The sequence below is a fragment of the Lepisosteus platostomus genome, chromosome 11 (genome assembly GCF_059453375.1).
Source record: "Lepisosteus platostomus isolate fLepPlt1 chromosome 11, fLepPlt1.hap1, whole genome shotgun sequence".
Lineage (NCBI taxonomy): Eukaryota > Metazoa > Chordata > Actinopteri > Semionotiformes > Lepisosteidae > Lepisosteus > Lepisosteus platostomus.
The window spans coordinates 500411-524596 of NC_142621.1; the positions used below are offsets into that span (position 1 = coordinate 500411).

Below are 24186 nucleotides of genomic sequence, written 5' to 3' on the forward strand. Positions count from 1 at the left end.
TGGACACTTTCCTCCCCAGGACTCTCACTATTCGTCTTTGCGGAGCAGAAGAGGAACAGAGGAGAATGACTTACAGGCGGACCTGGACGCCCTCTTGGCCCCTGAGGACCCTGTGTCAGACAGAAGAAAAGAAACGTGGAATAAAACGACCTTGTATAAAACAACACCAGCATTTTCCCCAGATTTCTAAGAAAAAGTTTCAAATCTATATGAAATATGGGCTTCTTGCAATTGTTTTTCTTTTGCTTTTTCTTGCTGTTGGCATTTCTTCAATTTTAATTTCTTTCATATTTGTTTTTCATGTATCATTGAAGTTTAGTTTACTTCCTTTCAAGGAGTTGTATAAAATAAAGGTGATTATAAATATCATCATTAAAATAACACAAAAGAAAAAGATGGAATTGTTACAGTATGTCTTCTGTTTTATTCTACAGGGCAAGCTCTGCGCTAAGCCCCTCAAAGTCGGCTTTGAAAAGCCCGAGACTAAAAACCACAAGAGCCAGGCTATTGTTTGCAAACTTTCTACACAGAGTGTTCACATGTAGCTCGGACTCATGGTTAACGGTGCACAGGGCAAAGAGATCTGGGCACCAATCCCCCTTCCTCACAGGACACAGGGCAACTGTGTATCAAAACACCATCAGGAGCACTGTCTGTACAGGACTGTTCAGGAAGGACTCACTGGCACTGAGCACATGGTTCTTTTTTTGTCTTTTTTTTTTTAGCTCCTCAATTTTTCTCATGTCTGTATATCCATAAACTGAATAGTAAACCTTAAATAGGTATTAAATCTGTTGATATTGATCTAATAAATGTATTATTTTGATAACTTGTAAAAATATTCAGTTGAAGAGAAATTTTTGGCCACAAGAAAAGAGACCGGTATATTGACCCACAAAGGATTGGCTGAAACTATACATTATACTTTTTGAATAAAAGATTTTTCAAAACAACACTGCATTTCATTTTGCTGTGCTTCTTTGATGTAATCGAGTTACATTTCAAGAGTTTTGTTCCATGACACAGACGTTGAAGAATTTTCCTGAATTTTGTTTAAATGTTTTGCAACTTCCAATAACTGGGATCAGAATATCCTGGACCATGAATGAAGGACAACCAGTCTGTAATTTAGTTCCGATGTATTTATGAAAGCAGCCACAATTGATTACAACAGCAGTGCAAGCTAAACTCAAGTGGCGAGTTCACATCCCACTTGCTTCCTGCCAGAACTACAGTCCGAGATTTAATTACTCTGGCCCTTTTACTCTCATGTCAGTAGTGTTTACTACATCTCTTAATGACGTCACCTGAATCTTTGCGGAACAAAACCGAAACAGTTCAACTGTCAGGGAATTATATCCAAGCAAGAAAAAACATCCTTAAAAAAACACGTTCTTACCATTTCTCCACGACTTCCTTTAGTGCCTCTAGGTCCCTGAGAAGGAAAACAAATCTCATTAGTGAGCTCCTGATGCAAGCTGCCTCCTGATTTCAACAAGTCCTTAATCAGGACTACAGTACTGGTAGGAGGCAACACTGTCCCCTTGTCATGAGAAGCATTCCCCTCTCTTCAAGACAGTGATGTCCTCTAAAAATACCCTTCTCCCCAGACTCCTTCTTGGAATGACAAAGCAATGGAGACATTGCTCTCTGGATTTCTACTATAAACGACCCAGTCTCCCAGGTCCCACAGAGACCAGCAGTCACTGCGTTGGGACAGCGCCTCTCGCTGACTGCCCTGAGGACAGCTGGCACCGTTTCCTTCACTGTTATTTTACTGCTCCACTTCTGCTATTAGTGATAGCTTCCCCACGCTGAAGAGAACAGAAGGGTTGTGCCTTTACCTGCCTGATGCAGGATTAAAAGCAAATTATGTTGACAGACTTTTTTGTACGCCAAATGTAGATGTCAGATGGTTACAGTTAAATTTTAATTTTTTTCTTGCTGTGCATACAATTTCTTCCATGTTATTCATTATAACAGCAGCTCTTTGAAAGGACAGCATTTTGTTAATGAAATTCTAGATAAAATCTGTCTCCAATATGTATTTCCACCTTTAAAAATAAAGAATACAGGTAAAATGCAGTAGATACATACTGTAATTTAACTATGTACACCAGAAAGCCATTAAACATGCTGCTTTCAGATTATGTGTACCAGAAATGTTTAAGCAATTTATCTTATATCTAGTTTTGTTAGTACAGCTTATTACGGATGAATGAACTTACAGGTCTCCCAACGGGACCAATCAGCCCAACAGGACCAACCGGCCCACTGAACCCCTGCAACAAAACAGAATAAGGTTTCACTCAGGCAGGATTGCAAAACAAACCAGAAAAGTGCAGCAGGATAATAAAAAATCCTCACCGCTATACCGACAGGACCCTTTGGCCCAGGAATGCCAGTCAAGCCTAGATCCCCATTCGGTCCCTGCAAGAAACAGAGCAGTGTCTGGTAAACAGGCCTGGAATAGAGAGTGCACTCATACCACAGGAGCAAGAGTAAACCAACATGACACAATGTTCAGAAGCACTAGACACTTTATGGCACTGCTGAAAGCCTTATGGTGCTCCAAGGTATGAAAGCTTAAATAATGCAGATTTCTGTAACCTTATTTAAGTGACAGAAAACAATTTGCTTAAATCAGGTTTTGTTCCTCCTCACCACAGCTGGTCACATACGGCGCCTAGCAGGGCTCTGTTCTGGGTCTCATTCTTTTTAGTGCCTATATTGAATGTTCACATTGGGACTGCTTCCTGAGAGGGCATCAGCTTTCATTTCTATACTGATGACACTCACATTGATGTTTCCTCGAAGTAACCAAGTACTATTTGCCTTATGTTGCTTAAATGTTATAAAAAGGGATTAACAAAATCTTTTAGTATTGCTATTAGTAGTAGCAATAGTATTTGTAGTAAGCTCCTGCAGTAGCAGTACTCAGTACCTGGGTCATGATCTTTTGGTGTCCCTGATCTATGAAAAGGCCATATCCGTTCACATCTCTCCCTATCTCATGCTGAAAAAATAATACCTCTTGGCTTTTCCTGGCTTTATAGCAGGCAACATGCGTTTTCTGACTTTCTTTTAACTTCTCAACAAGGAATTAGTCTTCTTTCAGATCGTAAGCTGAAGCAGCTCCCCACTCTAAACACTAAAGTTTCCAAACATATTTGTGAATGTTTCTTGAAATTCAATGACTAGAACTAAAAGCTTGAGAATGTATTTAGGGTCCTTGCACTGTCTACCTGTTGGTTTTAGAATAAAAATTCACAATACTCCTGTTTTACTTTTTACAGAGTAGAATGGTTTGGCTTTAAATCCAGTAAATTGACTTCTGAGTCTGGGTCAGACTAATCTTTCCTGGTGTTTACCAAGTCTGTTTCTTCACTTCACAGTTAAAAAAATCCACTGCTAGTATAATATATCCTAAACAATTAATAATCTGCACCATTATGCAGAGATTAGTGGGAAAGTCAGCGCTGAACCAATTCTGCCCACAAGGAAAACGGCAACCAGCTCACCAACCTTTGGGCCAGGGAACCCTGGAAAGCCAAGTAACCCCTGATCACCGGGATCGCCCTGCAGAAAAGCAAACAATGCAATTAATGTAATTAAATAATTAATCAAACTAATATAAGTGAGAGAAAAGGGCTGTGAACAGCTTATCCATACAAGCAGTTCTTCCACCATCTAGGTTTCTGTCTCTGCCTGTCAAAGTCCAGCCGCAGGGACAGCCAGCAAAGGCCAAGGACTTAACGTGTCTCCTGCGTGGTGCAGAGCAGTTCTCTGAGGCTGCTTTCTGTCCTGCACTGGGGGGTGAAGCCCACCACTACAAACCTGGATTTGCTTAAGGGATTTGAGGAAAAAGGACTTCAAAAGAAAAGACAACGATCACAAAAATAATAATCATCACCACCATAGCCCTGCTCCTCCATGGTTCAAAATCTGGTTTACTTGCAATCAGTCGGCTTCATTATTTTTAGAATGACTTAACAGAACCTATCAGTTTCAAAGCGGATGCTTTAGTGTTTACTTTCATTCCCAAATCGTGCTTCATTACACGCTTAATGTTGCCAAAGGGACTGGTTCCATCAATCCCTTCCTCAGATCAATTTGAACTTCAGACCGAATGGAAAATTACCTGGAACAACATTCGTGAGAGACTGCCCTGCACCACAGCTTGGCTGCTTAGCAAATGCTGTGGCTATATTTAGCTGTATCCTCCAGATAGTTGATTTGTCTCGCAACAGCCTGAAGCGTCAAAACAGATGAACATTTTCAGGAGAGCTTTTTGTCAAAGGATCTGACAACATGTAGTTCTCCTCTGCTGTCCCACCATGCCGAGACAATGCAGATGATGTAACACTGCTGGACCAGGACTGCTTCAGTACTGTCAGGTTCCCAGCTGGCCTGGGTGTAAAGTCCAGGAACCTGGACCATACGCCACGGTCACAAGCTATTGCCATACTGGGCCACTTCAAGAAAAGTGTAATAACTGACCTGTATGTTCCATACAGTCACAGCTCATTTCCATATCTGGAAAATGCTTCCACAGACATTTTTAAATATCATTATAGAGTAGGAATAATTTCCCAGTACTCACTGGCTGTCCTTTGTTGCCCGATTCTCCTTTCACGCCCTGGTCTCCTGACGCCCCTGGCATTCCCTTGAGTCCTGCAGCCCCCCTCTCCCCTGCCAGACCATGCTCCCCCTGAGGATAACAACAGACCAGACTGAGACACAGCACTCCCAGCACTGCCCACCTCACAGTGAGCATCAGGAACAAATCACCGTTAAACACATGAATGAAACACTGGCCATACTTGCCTTATGACTTTTCTGCAAGTTTAACACACTGCACTGCCTGGGCATTGCACTCTGTCTTAACCTGACAGATGCATGCAGTCCACTGACGGACAGATAATACATCCAATTGAAATGCTTCATGCAACTGGTGTGCAGTCACTGACAACAAAAAAAAGTGCATGGCTCATTTTGGACAGCATGGAAGTGCTGCACGTTAAGTGTCAGTTACTGGTGAACGTGCAGGTAAGCTTTATAAACCAGTTTTTGCGCGCCCCGTCTTGCGATGAGCAGAGCGGCGAACGATGCCATCCCAGCGGGGTGCAAGAGCGGTGAGTGCAGGTGTGCGCAGCCTGAGCTGGTACCTTGGGCCCTGGAGGACCTCTCTCCCCCGGGTTTCCTGGCAGTCCCACTGCCCCTTGCAGCCCGGGAAGACTGGCCTGGCCCACCGGCCCTGGAGCGCCGCGCTGACCCTGCAGGTGGGAGAGGACAGTGAACAGGGCGCAAGGAGCCTGAAGGTCTTGCTAACAGGAGGCGGAACTTGGACTGAAAGAATTACAGCGCCACTCACAGGCCCGGGAGCGAGCTGCCACAGATGTGTGGTGCGTAGTCGCTCCACTCATTTTATCCCCTTGCTGGTCCCTGCATGAAAACATTGCGGGAGTATGGAACAAATTTCTCGTGCATATTTTCAAAACTGATACCCTGGCTTATTCTGAGACAGCTGGATAAGATTCTTGAATCAGCTACTACCAAAAGGGCCGGATAAGGAGAGTAACTTCCTCTCATTTGTAACTTCTTACAGTACATTACAGTCTTGCTTGACTGTTTTTCTCTGTCATTTTCTGTGTGGTATAAACAGCTTTTGATGAGTTATTGTTATTTTGCATGTTTTAGTTGTTGCCCACCTAACAGCTACTGCATCAGGAACCAACCCACATTAAACACATGAACAAAACACTGCAGCTCTTTCCACAAGGGCAACCTGGCCAATCTGTTAAACCGAATTAAAACTTTTTTTGCAATCTTCATGAACACACCATTAGTGCGATTAGTACTGTCATAGTGTGGTGCATTTAGATTAGTCTGTTTTCCACTGCAGGATGTCAGGTACACGTTTCCCCAGAGCAATCAGTGACACCCAGAAATCAAGCAAGGCAGCAAAATGTCTGCACTTCTCCATCGAGTCACATTCAATCACACTGACGTGCTTCAGAACATTAAAAAAAAAAATAGGTACTGGACCAATCTAATTTTTCTGGCACATCTGAGGGCTACCCTGGACATTTTGAGAAGGAAAAATAAAAGGATTTCTGTTTTTGTTACTCAGTCCTGGATTCAATTACAGTTTCTTTAAACCTGTCAATCACAAATGACAAATCCAGTCCAGTACAAATCCTCTACTGTGAGAGAGGCAGCCAGTCACGCAAAATGCTGCCATTAGGATCTGGGCCTGGAATTTGATAACAGTGGTTGTGCTGAAGTTTGGATGGAATCTGGTCTCCTGGGTTGGGTTGGTGCTTGATATTAGGGCAAGCAAAGAAAAGACAGAGAACAGATCTGTCATAAAGATGACAAACAAGACAAGCTTCACAGTTATGGGGAGCTGTGTCTGTATGTCACATAAACTCCAGAGTAGGAATGAATGCCATACAGCTGGGACACTGTGCTGGCAGGTCTGTGGAACATGACTGGTGACTGACATTTCAACAGAATCCTCTTTCACAACCGCAATCAACTCCTTCTTCACTCACACAGGAACAAGCCAATGCAAACACCCCTGAGCTCACGCCTGCACTGTCTGCTCTGAACCTACGGTGTGCGTATACGAGGACGTAGCCCAAAAACCAAGCACAACTGGCTCTTCACAGGGAGAACTATCATCACTTTCCAGTTTACATTATAGCTCAAATCGTGTCAGGCAACCCATCTGTGTTTTGGATTTACTCAGTAGTTCTGAACTTTTATACTTGGATCTGCAGTATATAAGAGCTCCTAAAGTGTGATCCAGAAACAAATCAAAACCAGTGGTTGTTGACAGCTCCTTGAGTTCCCTGGCTACTGCCCGCCCTCCCCAGCTCTTCTACGGTCTTGTTTTGGGAGGCGTCCAGGCTCCAAGGTGCTCTGTCCCTCATGAGATAAACCACAGAGGCCGAGGCCATTGAAATCGCTGTTAGAGCCCACTTCAGCCGTTAGCTGTAGACACAGGCTGGACAAGGATCATGTCGATTCACCGTTCCAGAGGGAGCTCTTCAAGACGAGCAGCAAGACAAAGGGAGAAGACAAGCCCTTGGCTAAGGGGAACGCTATTGCATCTTGGAGGACAAAAGCTGGTAATTGGGAAGAATCTGGCTCCTATCAACCTCAACTTTCTGGACTAAGCCTGTTTTTTCACGGGTGGTATATTGCTCAGGTTGCCTCTAAGAAGATATAGTGTCTGCAACTTTCCAGGATGGAGAAGCTAATGAAAACACCTGCCAGTACTAAAGTTTGCCTTTCTGTTGAGGACATTTCAACTTGACCTTGATTTAATTCCAAATAAGAAATATTTAATTTTCTTCAAGATTTGGGTACAACATAAATATGCTTTTCAATTCCTTTCCCTAAGTGCTAGTTTCTGTACATCTATGCCATGTCATAAAGGGTTCCTTTATTGTGGTCACAACAGCTGTGTGACTTGAGACAAAAAACGTGGAGCAGTTTAGAAACAGACACTCTACTTTGTGCATAAAACAGCACTGTATAAAACATTCCCTTTTAAATTACTGTCCAGACAAATGCATGATGTGGTTCATACAGAAATAATAGTTTAATGGAATTTTGTTTTCTACACAATAATGGCAGGATAGATTAATACCCAGTTAGCAAGATATGGAGAATTAACAAATAAAAGAGAAATAGACTAGTCTCACTTATATCTACATCTCTCCTTTGATCTATGGATTACAGAATGCTTTAATCTTGAAACCACAGCCAAAGGGCACTGACATTCACTTGTTTTTTCAATCTAAGTCATCTAATAATTATACCATTAGAAACATTCTTAAGATGTTGACCCAGATACGGGGTCTAAGGGCTTGTGATTCTTTTGCTTTCATGTCTTCACATACTTCTTTAATGGAATGCCATTTTCTAAAAGTGATACCGCAGATAAACTAAAAATGTAAATAGTCAAAACAAAATCAGATCAAATGCATAGTACAATTTTAACATTTTATACATGTAACAGAGGTATACAGAGGTGGAAAATGATAGTTATCATAAACAAGTGTGTGTTCCTCAAGTAGTTTCTACATCAATGTCATAAAGGCTCTATATAAAGTTGAATATTTGCCCGATAGATTTATATGTATGCCTAATCGTCAATAGACATTTGTCCCAATATCACAATGGATGCTATAATAGAATATAATTTTTGTATCAAATCAAATGTAATTGTTTGTCTTTACTAACAGCAAATCGATATGCCTTAATTACTCATCTCTGCTTGCAATGTGGTGCAAAAAAAGCACTGAAACTCTCGTGACAGAACACAAAGAAAGGTGTAGATTCACAGGTGGCATTCTGATCTAAATCAGAAACGTTTGAAGTACAGGAATCTCAGGATGTTCATCCCACAGCAGTGGTCATGCTAACAGACTGGAGTCAAGCACTCCTGCCTAGAAGTTACACAGGAAGTAAAAGACAAGAGGTATATCCAGGTGAGAGCAGCACACGTTAGTGGAGTGAACCTAAGATGCTTAAGAAAACTGAGTTATTTCACTGTTTTATCAAGTGCTAGAGTGCACCTACAGTATGGCACAGATCTTTTTTCTGCATGTTATAGAAAAATCTTAAACACACCTAAACAACCAAATGTTCTCAAAACTATTTATTGCTTAAATCAATATTTCATATTTCTCAGGTGCATAAAAATATATAATTTTATATGTACAAAGTCATTTTGGAACCCTGCCGCTCAGTTTGGCAGATCTGGAGCTTGTAAACTCACAGTCAAACAGCTCTCTGTGTCATTAAAACTGTAAACGAATAGGAGATACAAGGCAGGAAGTGGCAGAGCTGAATCCTGTCTCAGCTTCTTTCTGTGCAAAAATCACACAGGATGTGAATCTCAATGAAAAGCCTCCTGCACCTGGTACTGCCTTGCTTACTTGCCTCCTGCCCACTGCTGGCTCTCATCCAAAATCTTCTCTGAAATGTTTGTTTTAAAGACGTTTGTCATTGTCATTTAATAATATTTTCAAATGTTTCCTGCAAAATCAATGTCAATGTGAAGTTTCCAGAAAAAAAGATTATCTTTTTAAATGAATGGGACACACTTGTAAAGGCTTGCAAAGTTTTCAGGAAGATCTCTCAAAGAAAAGGGAAGCATCTGTCCCTGAACCATTTCACAGAAAATCATCATTCTGAAAACTCAGTCTCTTCGACCCTTTTAACAAACCTGTGGCCTTGGTTAGTAAATGCAACAAGTATTTAAATATTCCATTTGTACATGGTGATGTCTTCCAGACAACTGCGTCACTCCTCCTCTCGAACCCGAGAACATCCACAGCACCAGCCTTCACAGCTGGAGCCTCACTGCCTCTCCCATCTGCAGTGTCGCAGCTGTGCTGGACAGAATATTACCTCTATTTGTCTACATCCAAGACTACTGAGACTAGGCCTTGAAAAAGACACTGCTCCTAGCCTGCGATACAGCAGACTCTGTCAAAACCAATAACTGGGGCAACCCTAAATCTAAATGTTTTGAGAACAACAACAGTTGAGCTGAACTGTTGACAGTTGTGGTTTACTGGGTAATGAGCAATATATTGTTTTCTTAAAATCAGGGGTTCTTTTTCAGTTATGCAGTAAACCACATCAAATTAGTTTTTTTTTTTTAATACCTTTTGGTATTATTCTTTCCAACAAAAAAATACCCTTATATTTTCTCCCATTTGTGTCATTGTAATAAACTCTAAAAAGGTCCCCACACATACCACATGTCCAACTTTCCCTGGACGTCCTGGCTGTCCAGGGTGTCCTGGAGGACCTTCGAATCCGGGGTAACCTGGAGCTCCTCTGGGACCTGGCAAGCCAGTGCCTCCCTGAAAACACAGACCCCCCATCAGGTCAACAACACTGAGATTATATCACTGTTCCTTTGTGGGAAAACAATGACAAACAGAAAAATATTCAGCATGTGCTGTAATGTGCTGTGAGTAGACTTGGGTTGTGTCAACAATACAGTTCAGTACAGGGGTTTAAATCACTTTTAGTTTAAACAGAAATCACTTTTATAACAGTGAAACATGTCATTTTCTTTTGGAATTAGTCTAAAAAGATTCCACTTCACACAACACAGATTTTTTTTTAAATTTTGTCTTTTGTTTAAACTCACCATTTATTTAATGACGATGTTTTCAGAATGGTAGCCTGAATCTATGTTGATAAAATACCCTGACATTTAATGTGAGCAGTAATGTGGTCTGTAAAACTGATCTATTTGTGCGCCCTCTTCAGTTAATGTTTTTCACAACACTTGCTATTATTTTGCATGCACTATGTGAAACTGAATTTCAAAGTATACAGGGAGTTTTGATTTCATTTTGCATGACAAATTATAACTCTTGCTGTTCAAGAAGGCTTCTGCCAGAGATTCAGTACTACCAGTTAATTTAGTAGAGCCCCAGGTGGTAATGTGGTGTGGCACAAGACAGATTTGTGAAAAGTTCAACTGATTGGCTTTCAAGAAGACTACTCTGTTTTGTATTTAATATATTTTGTGTTGTATTTGCTTGGCCCAAAGGCAGAATTGTAGATGATGATTATATATTAGCTGTCAAAAACTAATCTTTCTTCAAAGACCTCTCCATCATTGACAGCAATTTCTTTACTCTTTGAATTTGAAGATCAAATTCAGCAAAAGTATTTTTCATAAGCTTGAGCACGGAGATGTGGTCTATTTGAAATGAATCACCTCAAGACAGTGCCAAAAGGAGAGATCCCAGAACAGTGTATGGGCTTATGAATTTAGAACAAGGGTAATCGTTGCTTAAAGGAAACTGAAAACAGGACTTTAACATTTTGCTCCTCTTAGTATGTCTTTAATAACTGTGCACATATAACCAGACAGATTCATAGAACCCACACCCAGGAATCTGCCAGTGAAAAGCCAATACCGTACTGGAGTTCATTTATCAATTAAATAAAGTTTTTCTGTTATAGTACATAAAAAACACAAAATCCCTTCAAGACCTTTTTAGAATATTTTCCACAGCTTTACTTAAAAGCCAGTGAAAAGTGAGAAACGTACATAGGAGGTTCTAATTAGTAAAAAAATACAAATGTGAAAATACTCGAGTTAAAAATAACCTTTTTAAAAACTGCATCCAGGAAGACTTATTTCAGCTTTGTTTCAAAGAAAGTATTCCACAGAAATTAAGCATCTCACATAATTAGAGTCAACCTTCCAAAAAAAATAGAGAGAAAGACATCAAGAATTCTGAAAGTTGAGTTATATACTGTGTACTCCAACTCCATCGCACTCTGCTGAAGGTATGCTGCATGCCACAGGAATGGAGATACCACTTGCAGAAAATACAGAATGTATTCAGCATTAATTATGCCAACTGCTACCTGTCACAGAGATTATCCTATCAGTACTGGTTATAAATCAAGGTTTCCATTGGAAGCCATTAAATATTTTGATTTAAAAGGCTCCTGCTTTTCATAACTTTAGTTCATAGAGCAACATGAAGGAAAAACATTCTACTTGATTATTTCCCTGTTCCTGATTTACTGTACGTCCATGCCAGGCAGCTCTTGGGTCCACTCACCTCAGTGCCTGGTGTCCCCGGGGGGCCCCTGGCTCCCTTCTTTCCTGGCAGGCCCTGGAAATACAAGCACACCTTTCAGCCTGCACCTTTCACCCACACCTGGCCACACTCACCTTTCACCTGCACCTGGCCAGGGCATGATACTTTATGCCAGATGTTGTAAAAAAGATTAGCTGCTAATTGTGCCCTGTGACCCAAGACCTGGTGCCTGGTATCTTTGGTGTGAAAACCTTTTAAGGAAAACGTAACAGGACTTGATTTGAAGAGCCTGACTCTTCGGCCCCTGGGCTCTATGGCTCTGGCAGACCCACTGATGTCACATACTGGACACACTGGATGAGGCTGCTGGAGGAGGAGATTGTCCTCAAATTGTCTCTCTGGGTACTGGGAGAAAGAGTGAAAAGGGTCTCCAGAATGAAGATTTTACTGGCCAAGGTCAAAGGAGTGTGCTGCACAGACCTCACTTTATTAAAAACATATTTCTGTTTGTTTTTTCTGCTGAAGGTGCTCCTGTTAGTTCCGTTGCCAGTTTCTGAATGAAACAGCTTTGTGAAAGACTCCCCAAAGCTCGGGGAACCAGGTGGCCCAGTGTGCCTGTGGTGCATCACCTCCCCAACATTTCAGCAATGGGCAGGAGTCCTGCACATGATGCAGCCGGATAAACAGAGGAACAACTGAGGATCAACATAAATTTATCAGAATATCCTCAATGCTGAGGAGTCTTTTACACAGTATGCACTGTAGACATCACTCAAGCAACTGACAGAAAACCTTCTCAATGAACTCAAATGCTTTTATTTTACACGCATATTGTTACAAGCTAAAAGGCATGCAGAAAAGGTTGAAAATGTAGGTGTGTCTTTTTTCTACTTTCTGAATGAACACCCTTTCCATGGAAATCTGACATTTCTAACAGCTCTCAACATGTGGGTACAATAGGCCAAATTTCAACAAGCTATGAGCCAGTGTACATAAATTCATACAAATTTTCTTCTTTATCACGAACATATCTAAGCAGGATATGAAAACACCAAAGACATAATTTAACTCATATCGACAAGCAAATAATATTGCATTCTGTGACAAGTTTTGAGTGTTTCTTATTCTATGCAGTTTGGAGTTAACACCATAGCATGCTGTTTCAAAATTTAATGAATAAAATCACCTTGGAAATGCAAAACATATTTAAGCCTCAATGGTAAATGATTAGCCAATTAACTTGTTTGACTCTTGAAACTATGAGAGGTTGTAATTTGCCTGTACAATGGCATGACTTCAGAATTCACAGCAGATCCAGAGTCTTGAATACACTTTGTCACCTGTATCATGTGACTTTCATTTCCTTTTCAGAAAAGTTAAATGATGAGATGGTGGCTTAGTCAGAGTATACAGAATAAACTAAGCCTTATTCTACGTAATGTTTTTCTTGAATTTGGGTTTGCACTTGTAAAGTGCACTTTAGTGTATTGCTCAGCATCAGCTTCTGTATCGGTATCATTATTATTATTATTATTATTATTATTATTATTATTATTATTATTATTAACTGGATGCCTTCACTTTCTCTTTAAGTACATATTCTACTTCAAAGCATTTTTCATGTGAAAAACAAACCTGATGGCTATGATGAAATGAGGGGATAGGGCTTCTAAGGTCGCTTAGAATGTAGTTTCATTAAGTTAATAGGCATTAATCTTTTATCTTCATACTTTCTAGAATTAAATGCACACTTCATGTTCAATAAGTACTTGAAACAGCTATCTTAGATCATGCTAGTTTCAAAAGTTGAAAAACAACAGGATTATTTTGACTTCATTCCTTTTGCTTGAGACGTATAAAAGAAACTGCTTTATAAAATGCTCACAAAAAGCTTCAAAGTCAAGAATTTTACCCAGCTTTCCAGTAATCTCTGTGTGGGTGGTCGAGTGAGTCTTTATTAGTCACAATTCAGTATCAAAGATTCACTTTCAGGGTTCTTTAGATTATCATTTGAGCACAGCAGCTCCCTACCAGTAAAAGAGGAGATTTTTCTCCTGAATAGGCAAGCCTCAAAAACAACACAATAAAAACTGGAACACAATCATTCATGTGTCAAGCAACTGCATAATAACTGCCAGGCCAAGGTGGTATGATTCCTGTGGTTATCCAATTTGCCGAAGGCCATGTAATATGATGGCCTTAGCAGGGATGATTTGCATAGAGTGAAGACAAACGGGTAACTCTAACCAGCAAAACAGAACTGAACATGAATCTCCTAATCATATAGTGAGCAGTCAAAGAGCAAAGACATTATCAAGAATGGGTAGAGCCTTGGCAGCCTTTGCAGAACTGTCTGCCAGAAACAAATGAGTATTTTCAGAATGAAATAATGTAAACACAGAGGTATAATTTGTAGCATCTGCAATCTGTCTCAGAGTGTCAGTCTCACCTGAGCTGCTTTCTCTCCCTTGGGCCCCTGCTCTCCCAGTTCCCCTGGCTTCCCCTTTAGAGAAGACAAGAGCAGTCAAGGCACTCAGCGGCACTGCACAGCCGGCATACATACTACAGTACACATGTAGGAGAACCAAACAGGTGCTTTCGATTGAATGAGGCAAAAAACACACTATATCACAGCACAATGTGACACAGGTGTACTGTGCTGTATGATCAACTACATCACCATCTAGGACACTTTTTTTTTATACCTGACCAGTTTTCAGAGCTACAGCTTTTTTTGGATGCACCAATAACAAAGGTCATTTGGGGTCTTAACCACAAAGTGTTCATGGATTTGACTGCGCTCATGCAGAAAAAAGTAATGTAGAAGGTGTCACACTCACAGGTGGGCCTTGCTGTCCAACGGCACCTCTTGGTCCAGTAATGCCCATGTGACCCTGGAGAGAAGGAATACAAAGGGCACTTTTGTCACAAGTACAACAGGTACAGCAGCCTGAGTAAGAAATGCTTTTAAGTACAAGATGTGAATCTATGAAATGCAATCCTTAGCAAGCTTCCTTCTTTGAAACAGTCATTTTTTCTTTTACAGTGGGCTTCCTGACTTTTGCTCTAGGTGTAGATTTGTTTTCTATTAACATCTCAACATGCTCTTCTTTTGTAACAGCAGGGGCTACAGCAGGTGCAGAGACTTTTCTTGCAAGTTGTCATTCTGAATATAAATGGCTTAGTTAAAGAGCGACTGTAATTTTAGTTTACACAAAAGTGTAACACTTCCTCCTTTGAAAAGGTTACTTTTAATATGTTACACATCTCAGCGGCAAGTTACCTTGGGTTAACTATTTTAAAAACAGCAAACAAGCTAGGGGAAAATAATTTATCATATTATTAATATTATTATCGTATCATATTATCTTTTTTAAAGCAATTTCCAGTATCAATTATTAGTATCAGCAAACCACCTGTTCTGTCAAAAGTTATTGTAAGCAGGACTATCCCTGCAGCACAGAGTTTAAGATGGACTGAGCACACAGGACTCCTCTTGCCCTGGCTGAGGCTGGAACCTCAATCCACTGCAGGGCCGTAAAAGATTGAATTAAATGCAGCCAATCAAGCCGATCATTCAAGCAATTGGGCCTAACCAGCAGGTGAAAGGGCGCACCTGGAGAAAACCCACTCGAACACAGAGAGAACATGCAAACTTGTTCTCCAACATGATGCAATGAATTTTAAAAAAGCAGCCCTTTACAGAAGTAACTCCTAACTGCAAAAAGTAACTATGCCCAGCACCGAGTTTTTGTCATTAATAAGTAATATCTGTAAAAGAAATCTGTACAAATAGTAAAAAAGAGCATGGATATGTGGGAAGGGGCCACAAATATTCAGTTTATTTAGTATGAATTATTTATTATCTTTGCTAACTTTCCCACAGAAACAGAACATACAGGATGCAAGAAACAGCAATAGTAGGGTATATGGGCCAGTGCAGCCCCTTCCTTCTCATCAGCTATGTTTCAGGTGGACAAGCAAGACACTGAAAGTCAGGACAACACGTCACAGGAAAAGGAGCAAAGCTAACATATCACAGCTGTGGAGGGGCACCAATTCCATCTTATTCTGTAAGATCATTGATTACTTTTTAAATAAAGGGTTGTTGTGTTACTTTGGACTCCTTCCAAGCTCTTCGGTGGATAGCACATCAATTCTAGCGAAATCATTTATGAATAATTCTTTTTTATTACTAAAGCTAATAATGCTGCTGAATTTCTTCTTCTCAAATGCTTTCATTTTCTGCTCTCAGCGTCTCACATGACCCTGTCATAATCATGGTGTTTGCGTGTTTCTATTGGTAGGGGAAGCAAATCATGCAGAGCCGATAAGCAAAGATTTCCGACAGGTCTTTCATGGAACTGGAATAATCTTCAAAGTAATTCCTCCACTCCCCCTTTGTCCAAGAGCCTTGTGAATTTTTTTGTGTGGTCTCCTTTCAACTAGGCTTCAACGTGACACTTCCTGTGTAGTGTCCCTGCAAATCCAGCTCCATAAGGAAACATACTCCTGATAAACATGATCATTACCTTATAACCTTCATCTCCAGGCTCTCCTCGATCACCGCGCTCTCCAGCAGGCCCCTACAGGAACAGAAATGTAAACCATACGGGGTGGAATTCGTCTGTCAGCATGGGCCAGACAGACAGGTACAGAGCTCTGTCCTCTGGGAATCCAGAGGGGTGTCTTCCTTTTGACTCTGAGGTAGCCTGCAGAAAACTACTAGCCTTTCGTTTGAAACTGAATGAAACTGGAGCGAAAAAGAAAGTCCTGCTGTGTTTTGCCTGGTATAGCTGAAGCCATTGTATTATTTTCAGTGTACTAAGCCAACACAAAAAGCAGTGTTCTGTAACACTCTGTAAGCTGCTGCCACCATCAGGACTCATGGTACCAGAGCCGTTCCTCAGTGGCCTGTGCCAGTACCCACTTCCTCAAAGGATTTTCAACTGATCAAATGGGCTGATGCCTTCTGTGGCACGAAATACCATCTCTTTGTCTGACAGTGAGTAGACACAGAAACACACAATAACGTGTGATCACATGAACAGCTCTTATTACAAAAGAGCACAATTGCGGCAGCCAGTTTTCCAAAAGTATTAAAACCCTAAAAGCACATATCATCTTAGTCTTGTGCAAAGAAACTCAAATCATTCTCCTTGAAAACTCCTTTACATGTTTTAAAAAGTATTTAAATCACGTCATAAAACACTCTCAGTTCTAGTGCTTTACATAAAGGTTTGGTGTGAATACTTTGTGTGTTGAACTGTATGCTTTTACACTCCATGCTAACAAAATATAACAACACAGAAAGCAGATAATGGGAGGTTTGTACTTAAAATCCTACAAATGTAAGTTTTTGTAAACTTGTAAAAGTTTTTGATACTTCACATTCTTACAGTTACCTACAACACAGGCACTGAATGAGAAAAGCACATGGAGCACTCTGAGCATCAAGACGGCTGAAGGGCTATACACACTACAGCATCTGCTTACTCTCAGTGTTTATACTTGAGTTTTCACTTGATCCTGGAGGACTGATTTAAGAGGAACACTTTGCCAGAAAATGAAGAATAAAAAAATCGCAGCAACAATATTTTGTTTGGATCCTGTTCGTCCAATATTTCAATCTTTCTCAGGATTGGTATAATAAAATAATAAATTTGGAGTGTTTGGAACCCCAGGCAATTCCTAGGGGCAGCTTTGTCCAGAGCCAGGACCGGGTGGAGATCCTGAGGCTTCTACAGCAGTTTGAAAGGCCATTTCTAGACCCAATTTCATGGGTCTGATTTTGTTTTCGCTCAAGAGGATGAAGGACTGTTAAACACTGCAGTTTGAATAAGCCCCTCTGCGACTCTGCCACTGGCTAAGCAGGTATCGAATGTGGAAGGAAGGCAAGACCTACTGTTTCACCTAAGGGCCCGGGGGGTCCTGGCGTCCTGTTATCTTCTCCTGGGTAACCCTGCAAGTGTCACAGCACAAGACTCGTGAGAGAGACAGTTCTTCTGCTGTACAGTAGCAGCATTGTGGCCGACCTGATTAAGGGCAAACTTCCCCAGACACACAGAAAGTGAAGAGGAGAGGACATTTGCTTTCTTTACATGTACAGTACTTCTAAACGCAGTCTAAACCCAATGGGTATCAGCTAGAAAGCTTGGTTACAAACTGTGAGTAGACTAAGGCGAACAATGCAGGAATATTGGAGTTCAGTTGGTGTCTTCTTCAGGGAAAAGATAAAGATGAAAAAAATCCAATTACCTTTTCACCTTTCGGGCCAAGTGGGCCAGGTGGACCCAGCTTTCCAGCATGGCCCTGGGAAGAAGAAATCTCTAGTTACACACGGCTCTCACTGGCAGATGCTTGGCTCCTCTCCACAGAAACACAGTGACACACATAACCACGGGTCCTTGCCTTTTCTCAGGACCAAGAATATCTCCCTTTCTGCAGGAGCCTTTGTTTGAATGAAATAGCACAATTTCTTATGAAATCCCAGGGCTTCATTAAATTAAGTAATAAAACCTAAATGCGTTTATGTAGCACTTTTCATCCCAAAGCACTGGACATATTGGAGGGGACCCACTTCATCTACCATTGAAGGGCAGTCCTGAACTGGATGACACAGGGCAGCCCCAGTGCACAGCAGGCCAGGTGAAGGAGTGAGAAACAGCTTCAACAGGTGGATTAAAGGAGAATTTAGGGAGGCCAGATTGTTCAGCTCAGAGAGGTATTTAATGGGGGCCCAGGATTCACACCTGAGTAATGAGTGCTGTTATTTCAATAAGAATAATATCAAATCCAAATAACAGCACTTTTTACAGAGCAGTGTCCTTGGTCACCATACCTGACAGTCTAGTCCATCAACACTGCTTACAGAGGCAATCTGATTTTCCTTACTGGTCTTATTTTTGCACACTACATAGCAAGTAAATGTATAGTTCCTTAAGCAATGGTGTATGTTTTGGCCATTAACAGCTGTAAGTCATTTCATGCCCTATCTGAGGCTTTGACACTAAATAAAAATAAGTTTGTTTAAAGAAAAGACCCAAATACTTTAGCATATCCATGTTTTTCTGTGCTTTTACTCTAGTGTCGCTGTAATTTACTACACTTCAGTATGCTGTTTCCATGGTAAACCTCAGAATTATAAGAATGACATTAGCAAAGTTTTATTCTGCTGTGAAGAGTTTGGATGCGTCTTGATCTAGCACAGAGGAATGAAAAGTAAACCGTGTTTTTGTATTATACTGTAACAACATAAACAGCGCTCAGTGAAGGTATTTTATTGACCTCCTGAAATAATCACAACATGCCCAAAAAAATGAATAACCATTTCTCTTATGAATTACTGGACTTTGAGGTTCCAAAATGTATGAGTCAGAACAACATGCCCATTAATAGATTTATTAATCATTATTTATCATCAACATAAGAAGATTAAGGCACTCTTTAGATATGAACTAGACGTGTTTTATCTCCAGGGTATTTTGTAGAATAATTACATTGCAAAGTGGCTTTGCATGACTATTAACCTACTTTCCACAGCTCATTTAGAAATTGCAAACAAGAATGTCTTTCTCATTAAGGTTCTATATAAATTATTGGGGGGAAATGATATATAATAATTTATTTGTTAAAGGATTATTAAAATAAACATTATTATTTTAATGATTCAATATATTTAAATTTTACAGAGGCTGCACACAGCCTCATGAGCACAAACTCTTTGCTGTATTGATGCTGTGGAGGGATGTGCTGGCTGTTTCTGGGGAACAGTGTGCAGATCAGCAGAGCAACTTACTGTATATCCTGCGATGCCAGGTTCCCCCTCAGGGCCCATCAGTCCTGCTCGGCCCTGGGGACGAGACACAGAACACACGTTCATGAAAGACGACACAAATCTTAAATACACACCTCGCACACAACAGGCCGTAAGAGCGTTGCTGTGCGTGGTTGCTGCGACTTCTCAGAAAAGCAGCATGTTTACTCCTGAGGTATCCGTGTTTCGAGATTCCTGGAAATGCCACCCGCATCATGGGCGAAGGATAGATGTGTGTACAAACCCACTTTTCATCTGGACAGGAGACGCTGTTTTATTTATTTAGTGTCACCAGAGACGCTGGTTTAAAATGGCTTAAAATACTTTTAATTACACAACAACAAAGGGTGTTTAGCTTTTTATGCTGTAAATTTCAATGAAATGATATGTCAAGAAAACTCTGAATCTAATACTGTATCTTCTTATTAGGCCAGTACAGTACAGTGAGGGTTTAACAGCTAAACGGTCAGTAGGCCCCTTGGCTCAGAGAATTGTTTAGTGTCAAAGAAAGATGGAAAATGAATTAATGCTTACTTGTGGAATATCAGATGGCTGCTAACGTGAAGAAAGAAAAATACTGAGCTAAGAGTTCAAGTGCAATAAAAGCAGTCTGAGCTCCACCACCTTCAGACAAGCTGTCTTAGTTCACCCCAAAGCTATGTTGGATGTGGTGGCCCAGCGGTCTTACAGAACAAAAGCTGTTGAGCTCAAACTCAGCTGTGACACTATCCCACAATGTGACTGCTCTTTAGTTATTTTCGAAGGGATTAAATAAATGCAATAGCTCTTGTACTCTAATTGACAATATTGATAATAACACTGAGGGCAATCTGCAAATCGATTACTGTTGATTATCTTATTATTGGTCGCTCTTACATCCATGTGTCTGTATTACTCTTGCATCTTAACATTATCCATCTGGTCAGTCATACCACAGTGCTGAGGTTCTGCGGACTCAAGGCCCTGTCCAGTTTCTGGGTGAAACAACACGTGCAGACAGTGGGCCCTGTGTGCCATCTGCAACAGCAGCTCGAAACGCCTCTGAATTCCCTTGGGAGGCTCGGAGGAAGTTACAGAGCCCCGTGGGGCAGAGCAGGATGGGCAGCACCATCCAGGTGGCTTGGGCTGCTCCTACAGGAAACGGGAAGGGTGGGAACACTCACCAGCAGGCCTCTGGTTCCTCTTGCACCCTTGGGTCCTGTGGCTCCAGGCGGCCCAGGACTGCCATGTGGCCCGACCTCGCCAGCAGCTCCCGTCTGCCCTCTCTCCCCCTGCAGGAGCAACGGGCAGCGGTGAGAGGTGCACGTACTGTGTGCGCTCACACAGCCGCGCCACTCCTTTCACAGCAGCACGTGGGAGGGCTGTGTTTCAAGAACCGAATAACAGTTTTTACAGGAGCATATTCCTTTCCCAAACAAAGAAGGCCATAGACACTGATGGCAGGTATACAGTATATTTCAACTGTTAAACATTTATTTAATAAATCTTTAATGTGTTAAAATTCGTTCTGGTATAATGATGGTGCTGTTCACAAAGTCCACTGCTGCACCAAGATCTTCTCTGTTTCAGCCACACTGAACAACACCTGAGAACAGGATGGATTGGGTAACTGCAGCAGGACAAATACATATTTCTGCTACACTGGCCAGTAACTACTGTACTTCGCATGCCTCGTTGACCACTGAGCCCCCAACACCGACAAAGACTTGTGTGGACGGAGATCTGGAAACAGGGAAACTACCTTCTTCCCTGGGCGACCGCGGTGGCCTGGAACGCCAAGTTTTCCTTCAGGGCCCTGAAGGACAAAACGAAGGAAGGTGAGAATCTAGACGACAGTACAGAATATACGGCACGTTCTGGCCGAGTTCAGAGGTAGGTAAAAGAAGGCTCCACAGCTGAAGCGTTGTCTTTCTTTTCTTCTCTTTTTAGCACGGAATAAACCTTTACTTGTTCCTTTGCAGCCTACGCATGCTGATGCAGCTCCCTACTTGAACTACTTCAGAGGGAGGTATCTCATCAACTTGGTCTGTTAGCTCACGTGTGTGAAAGGCTGGTCTACCACAGAGTAATGAGGGAGACTGTCTCAAGGTTTCATGTCCTCTGTGAATGCTAATGCATTTCTTCTATGGTCTATTATACTCACTGGGCCTCCACGTCTTCCAGGTTCACCAGCAGGACCAGTGGGACCAGGGTCTCCCTCTTCGCCTTTGTCCCCAGTCTCACCCTGAGGACCAGGGTCTCCCGGCTCCCCCTGGAGGAGATCAGGAGAAAGACACCCAGGTGCTAAATCGCCTCACCGGCAGCTCCACAAGGAGACTCGGCAGCAATAATGTGCAGGAAGGTACCAGGTTTATGAAAACGCAGTTTATCTGTGTAGATCTACAGGATAATAGGAACGGGTGGCCAATTCATCGCAGCTCGGTTGCAGAAGGGAAGAATGATTACTGCAATGCAGGATACGATTTGCACACTCAGTAATGAAGTGCAGTGTCATTATGCGGATTTAATATTCTCAGGATAAAAAAGTAAGTGGCCACAAAGAATTTTGTGTGAAGACCAACAGCAAAACCTAATGCTAAAATATTTCCCATAGTATACTGACTTGGTGTCATTAAACATAAATGATTCTTAATCTTAGGCAAATGCGTGATTGTTCAAAGGGTTATTTTCAGGTGTATTTAGTACCTTGTGACCATCCTTTCCCTGAGCGCCCTCCTCTCCCACTGGACCAGGGGGACCCTAATGTTGGAGAATAAAACAGGGAGGACAGTTATTGACAATGTAATCCTGAATTAAATGCCCGTGCCAAGTTCATTTGCATTCTTCAGAAGGTCTCCCATGAAGACAAGCATGTAAATAGTGACAAATGGTTTTTATTATATTAACTATAAGCAGATATGAGTCATGTTATGACATGAGTGAAGCTCCGCTGTCCTGAAAAATAGATGTTTTTCATTGGACAAAAGTTCTAAGATGGCTTTCTTTGATTCTTCAGTGATATTCTGAATTTAAAAATTAAGAACATAAAACTGAATTAAAATAGATGAGAGCAAAAATGCACTAAAATCAGAATTATTGGTAGGGCATGGAATCAAAACAGAGGCCGAAATGATTGAGACACCCACTGAAGAAAAACAGAGAAGTAAATTAAAGTGCAGACAGCCAAAACTATTTTTACACATTGAACCGACCTGTGGAGGGCAAGTACAGCTCTGAGAGTTAATACAGGAACAAAAAGTGGCTTTGTTACCTTGTTGACGGAGGAAATAAATCTACATTTCTTAGGAGTCCAGTAAAGGTTATTGGTAGAGCTCTACAAATATAATTCAATCACTGCTGTTTAATAACCCCTGTGATATATCCTGTACAAGGTCACAGTAGAACAATATACACCCGTGGATTCTGTCCACCGCTTCAGCACTGAGACAGTCTCACCCTCATGCCCAGCAGCCCCTGGTCTCCTTCATTCCCGTCAGCTCCGCCGTCTCCCTGCAGAAGACGAGACGGGATCACCAGGGTTCAGCACTCAAACCCTGGAGATCACTTTCAGCCCAGAGTTTGTACAGGAATTTTCAAGGTTTGCCTGAAGGTCAAACCGCACGAACAGAAATCAAGCTGTGCGGTTTGAGACCATGTAAAATAAACAGCTTTTCAACAGCACTCTGTAGGCAGTCGAAATCTAAGACACCAAAGCGCTGACTGCACCACAGTCAAAGCCTGAAGAACATGCCCTTCAAGAAAGACACTACTGAGACCACAGCTGACCTCGCAGAGTCCTGCTTCCTAAAGACAGAGACACCCTCCTCGAGAGAGAGAGAGAGAGAAAGACCAGGACATTCTCACCTTCAGTCCTGGCTCCCCTGGAGGCCCAGAATCCCCCTCAGGGCCTGGAGCTCCCTGTTGGAAGGAGGGAAGATGTGGGGAGTGAGAGACGGGCTCTGCGAAGAGGCCCTCAGAGAAACAGCGTGGAAGAGAAAGAATACTCACTTCCGGGCCCATCTCCCCGGCCAGTCCAGGCTCTCCCTGCGCTCCCCTAGGGCCCTGAGAACACAGGACACAGAGCTCTGCTCTTCACAAAGCACACGCCAGAGACTATGGATGGCACATGTGGAAGACTGTGTTGAAGAACTGAGTCCTTCATTTATATTTTCTCCTTCTCTTGATGAATTTAGGGCCTTTTATTCAACTGTGCAACAAAAGCAGCTCAGGTGAAACTTTTTTTTAAGTGTTCCCTGTTTTATGAGAAGCAGAACATCTCAACGTGTAATCCCAGATTAAGGGGAAGGTTATCCACACTGAAACATTTATCAGAGTGCACTGGTTGGGCACTGGGCACCCGGGGTGCAGTCCCCATGTCATCTCCAGATGAGCTCGTTTACCCTGCAGGGTGGGAACATCCAAACACTAATCAAACAGTGAATGATTATAACTTGCAGTGCACAGGAGTACGAAGGGGGTAAAATGTTGGAAATTTAATGGCATTTCAATCCTGTACTGCCTATTGGAAAAGATAAATAATTTGTATGAACTATTTTTTACACTGAAGGTGTGCTTATTTCCAATTTAATTTTTGAGGAAATTCAGTTTTTGACATTCTGTAATATTCAGTAGAATTCCAGTTGTGCCAGAAGATTCCATTTCCTTTGAGTTTATAAAAAGGTTACCAGAGACTTGACCAACAGTGGAATAAAATCTCGCCCCCCAAGAAAACCTGATTAACAATATATTTATGATAGCATTCAGAAGGAACCCTGAGCCTGACATATTACA

At 41.6% G+C, this 24186-nt stretch overlaps 1 protein-coding gene across 1 annotated transcript in view; it reads right to left on the minus strand.

Annotated features, from left to right (window-relative positions):
• Positions 1–24186, minus strand: part of col24a1 (collagen type XXIV alpha 1) — a 105218-nt gene that overhangs the window by 5561 nt on the left and 75471 nt on the right. The window contains exons 33-54 of the mRNA XM_088597661.1: positions 23404–23457; positions 23260–23313; positions 22852–22905; positions 22102–22155; positions 21560–21667; positions 21158–21211; positions 20580–20687; positions 19399–19452; positions 17859–17912; positions 17506–17562; positions 16133–16186; positions 14441–14494; positions 14050–14103; positions 11622–11675; positions 9783–9890; positions 5169–5276; positions 4604–4711; positions 3526–3579; positions 2368–2430; positions 2229–2282; positions 1400–1435; positions 75–110 (exon numbers count right to left, since the gene is read on the minus strand). Of these exons, the coding sequence (XP_088453787.1) occupies positions 75–110; positions 1400–1435; positions 2229–2282; positions 2368–2430; positions 3526–3579; positions 4604–4711; positions 5169–5276; positions 9783–9890; positions 11622–11675; positions 14050–14103; positions 14441–14494; positions 16133–16186; positions 17506–17562; positions 17859–17912; positions 19399–19452; positions 20580–20687; positions 21158–21211; positions 21560–21667; positions 22102–22155; positions 22852–22905; positions 23260–23313; positions 23404–23457 (1434 nt within the window). The remainder of the gene's footprint in view (positions 1–74; positions 111–1399; positions 1436–2228; positions 2283–2367; positions 2431–3525; positions 3580–4603; positions 4712–5168; positions 5277–9782; positions 9891–11621; positions 11676–14049; positions 14104–14440; positions 14495–16132; positions 16187–17505; positions 17563–17858; positions 17913–19398; positions 19453–20579; positions 20688–21157; positions 21212–21559; positions 21668–22101; positions 22156–22851; positions 22906–23259; positions 23314–23403; positions 23458–24186) is intronic.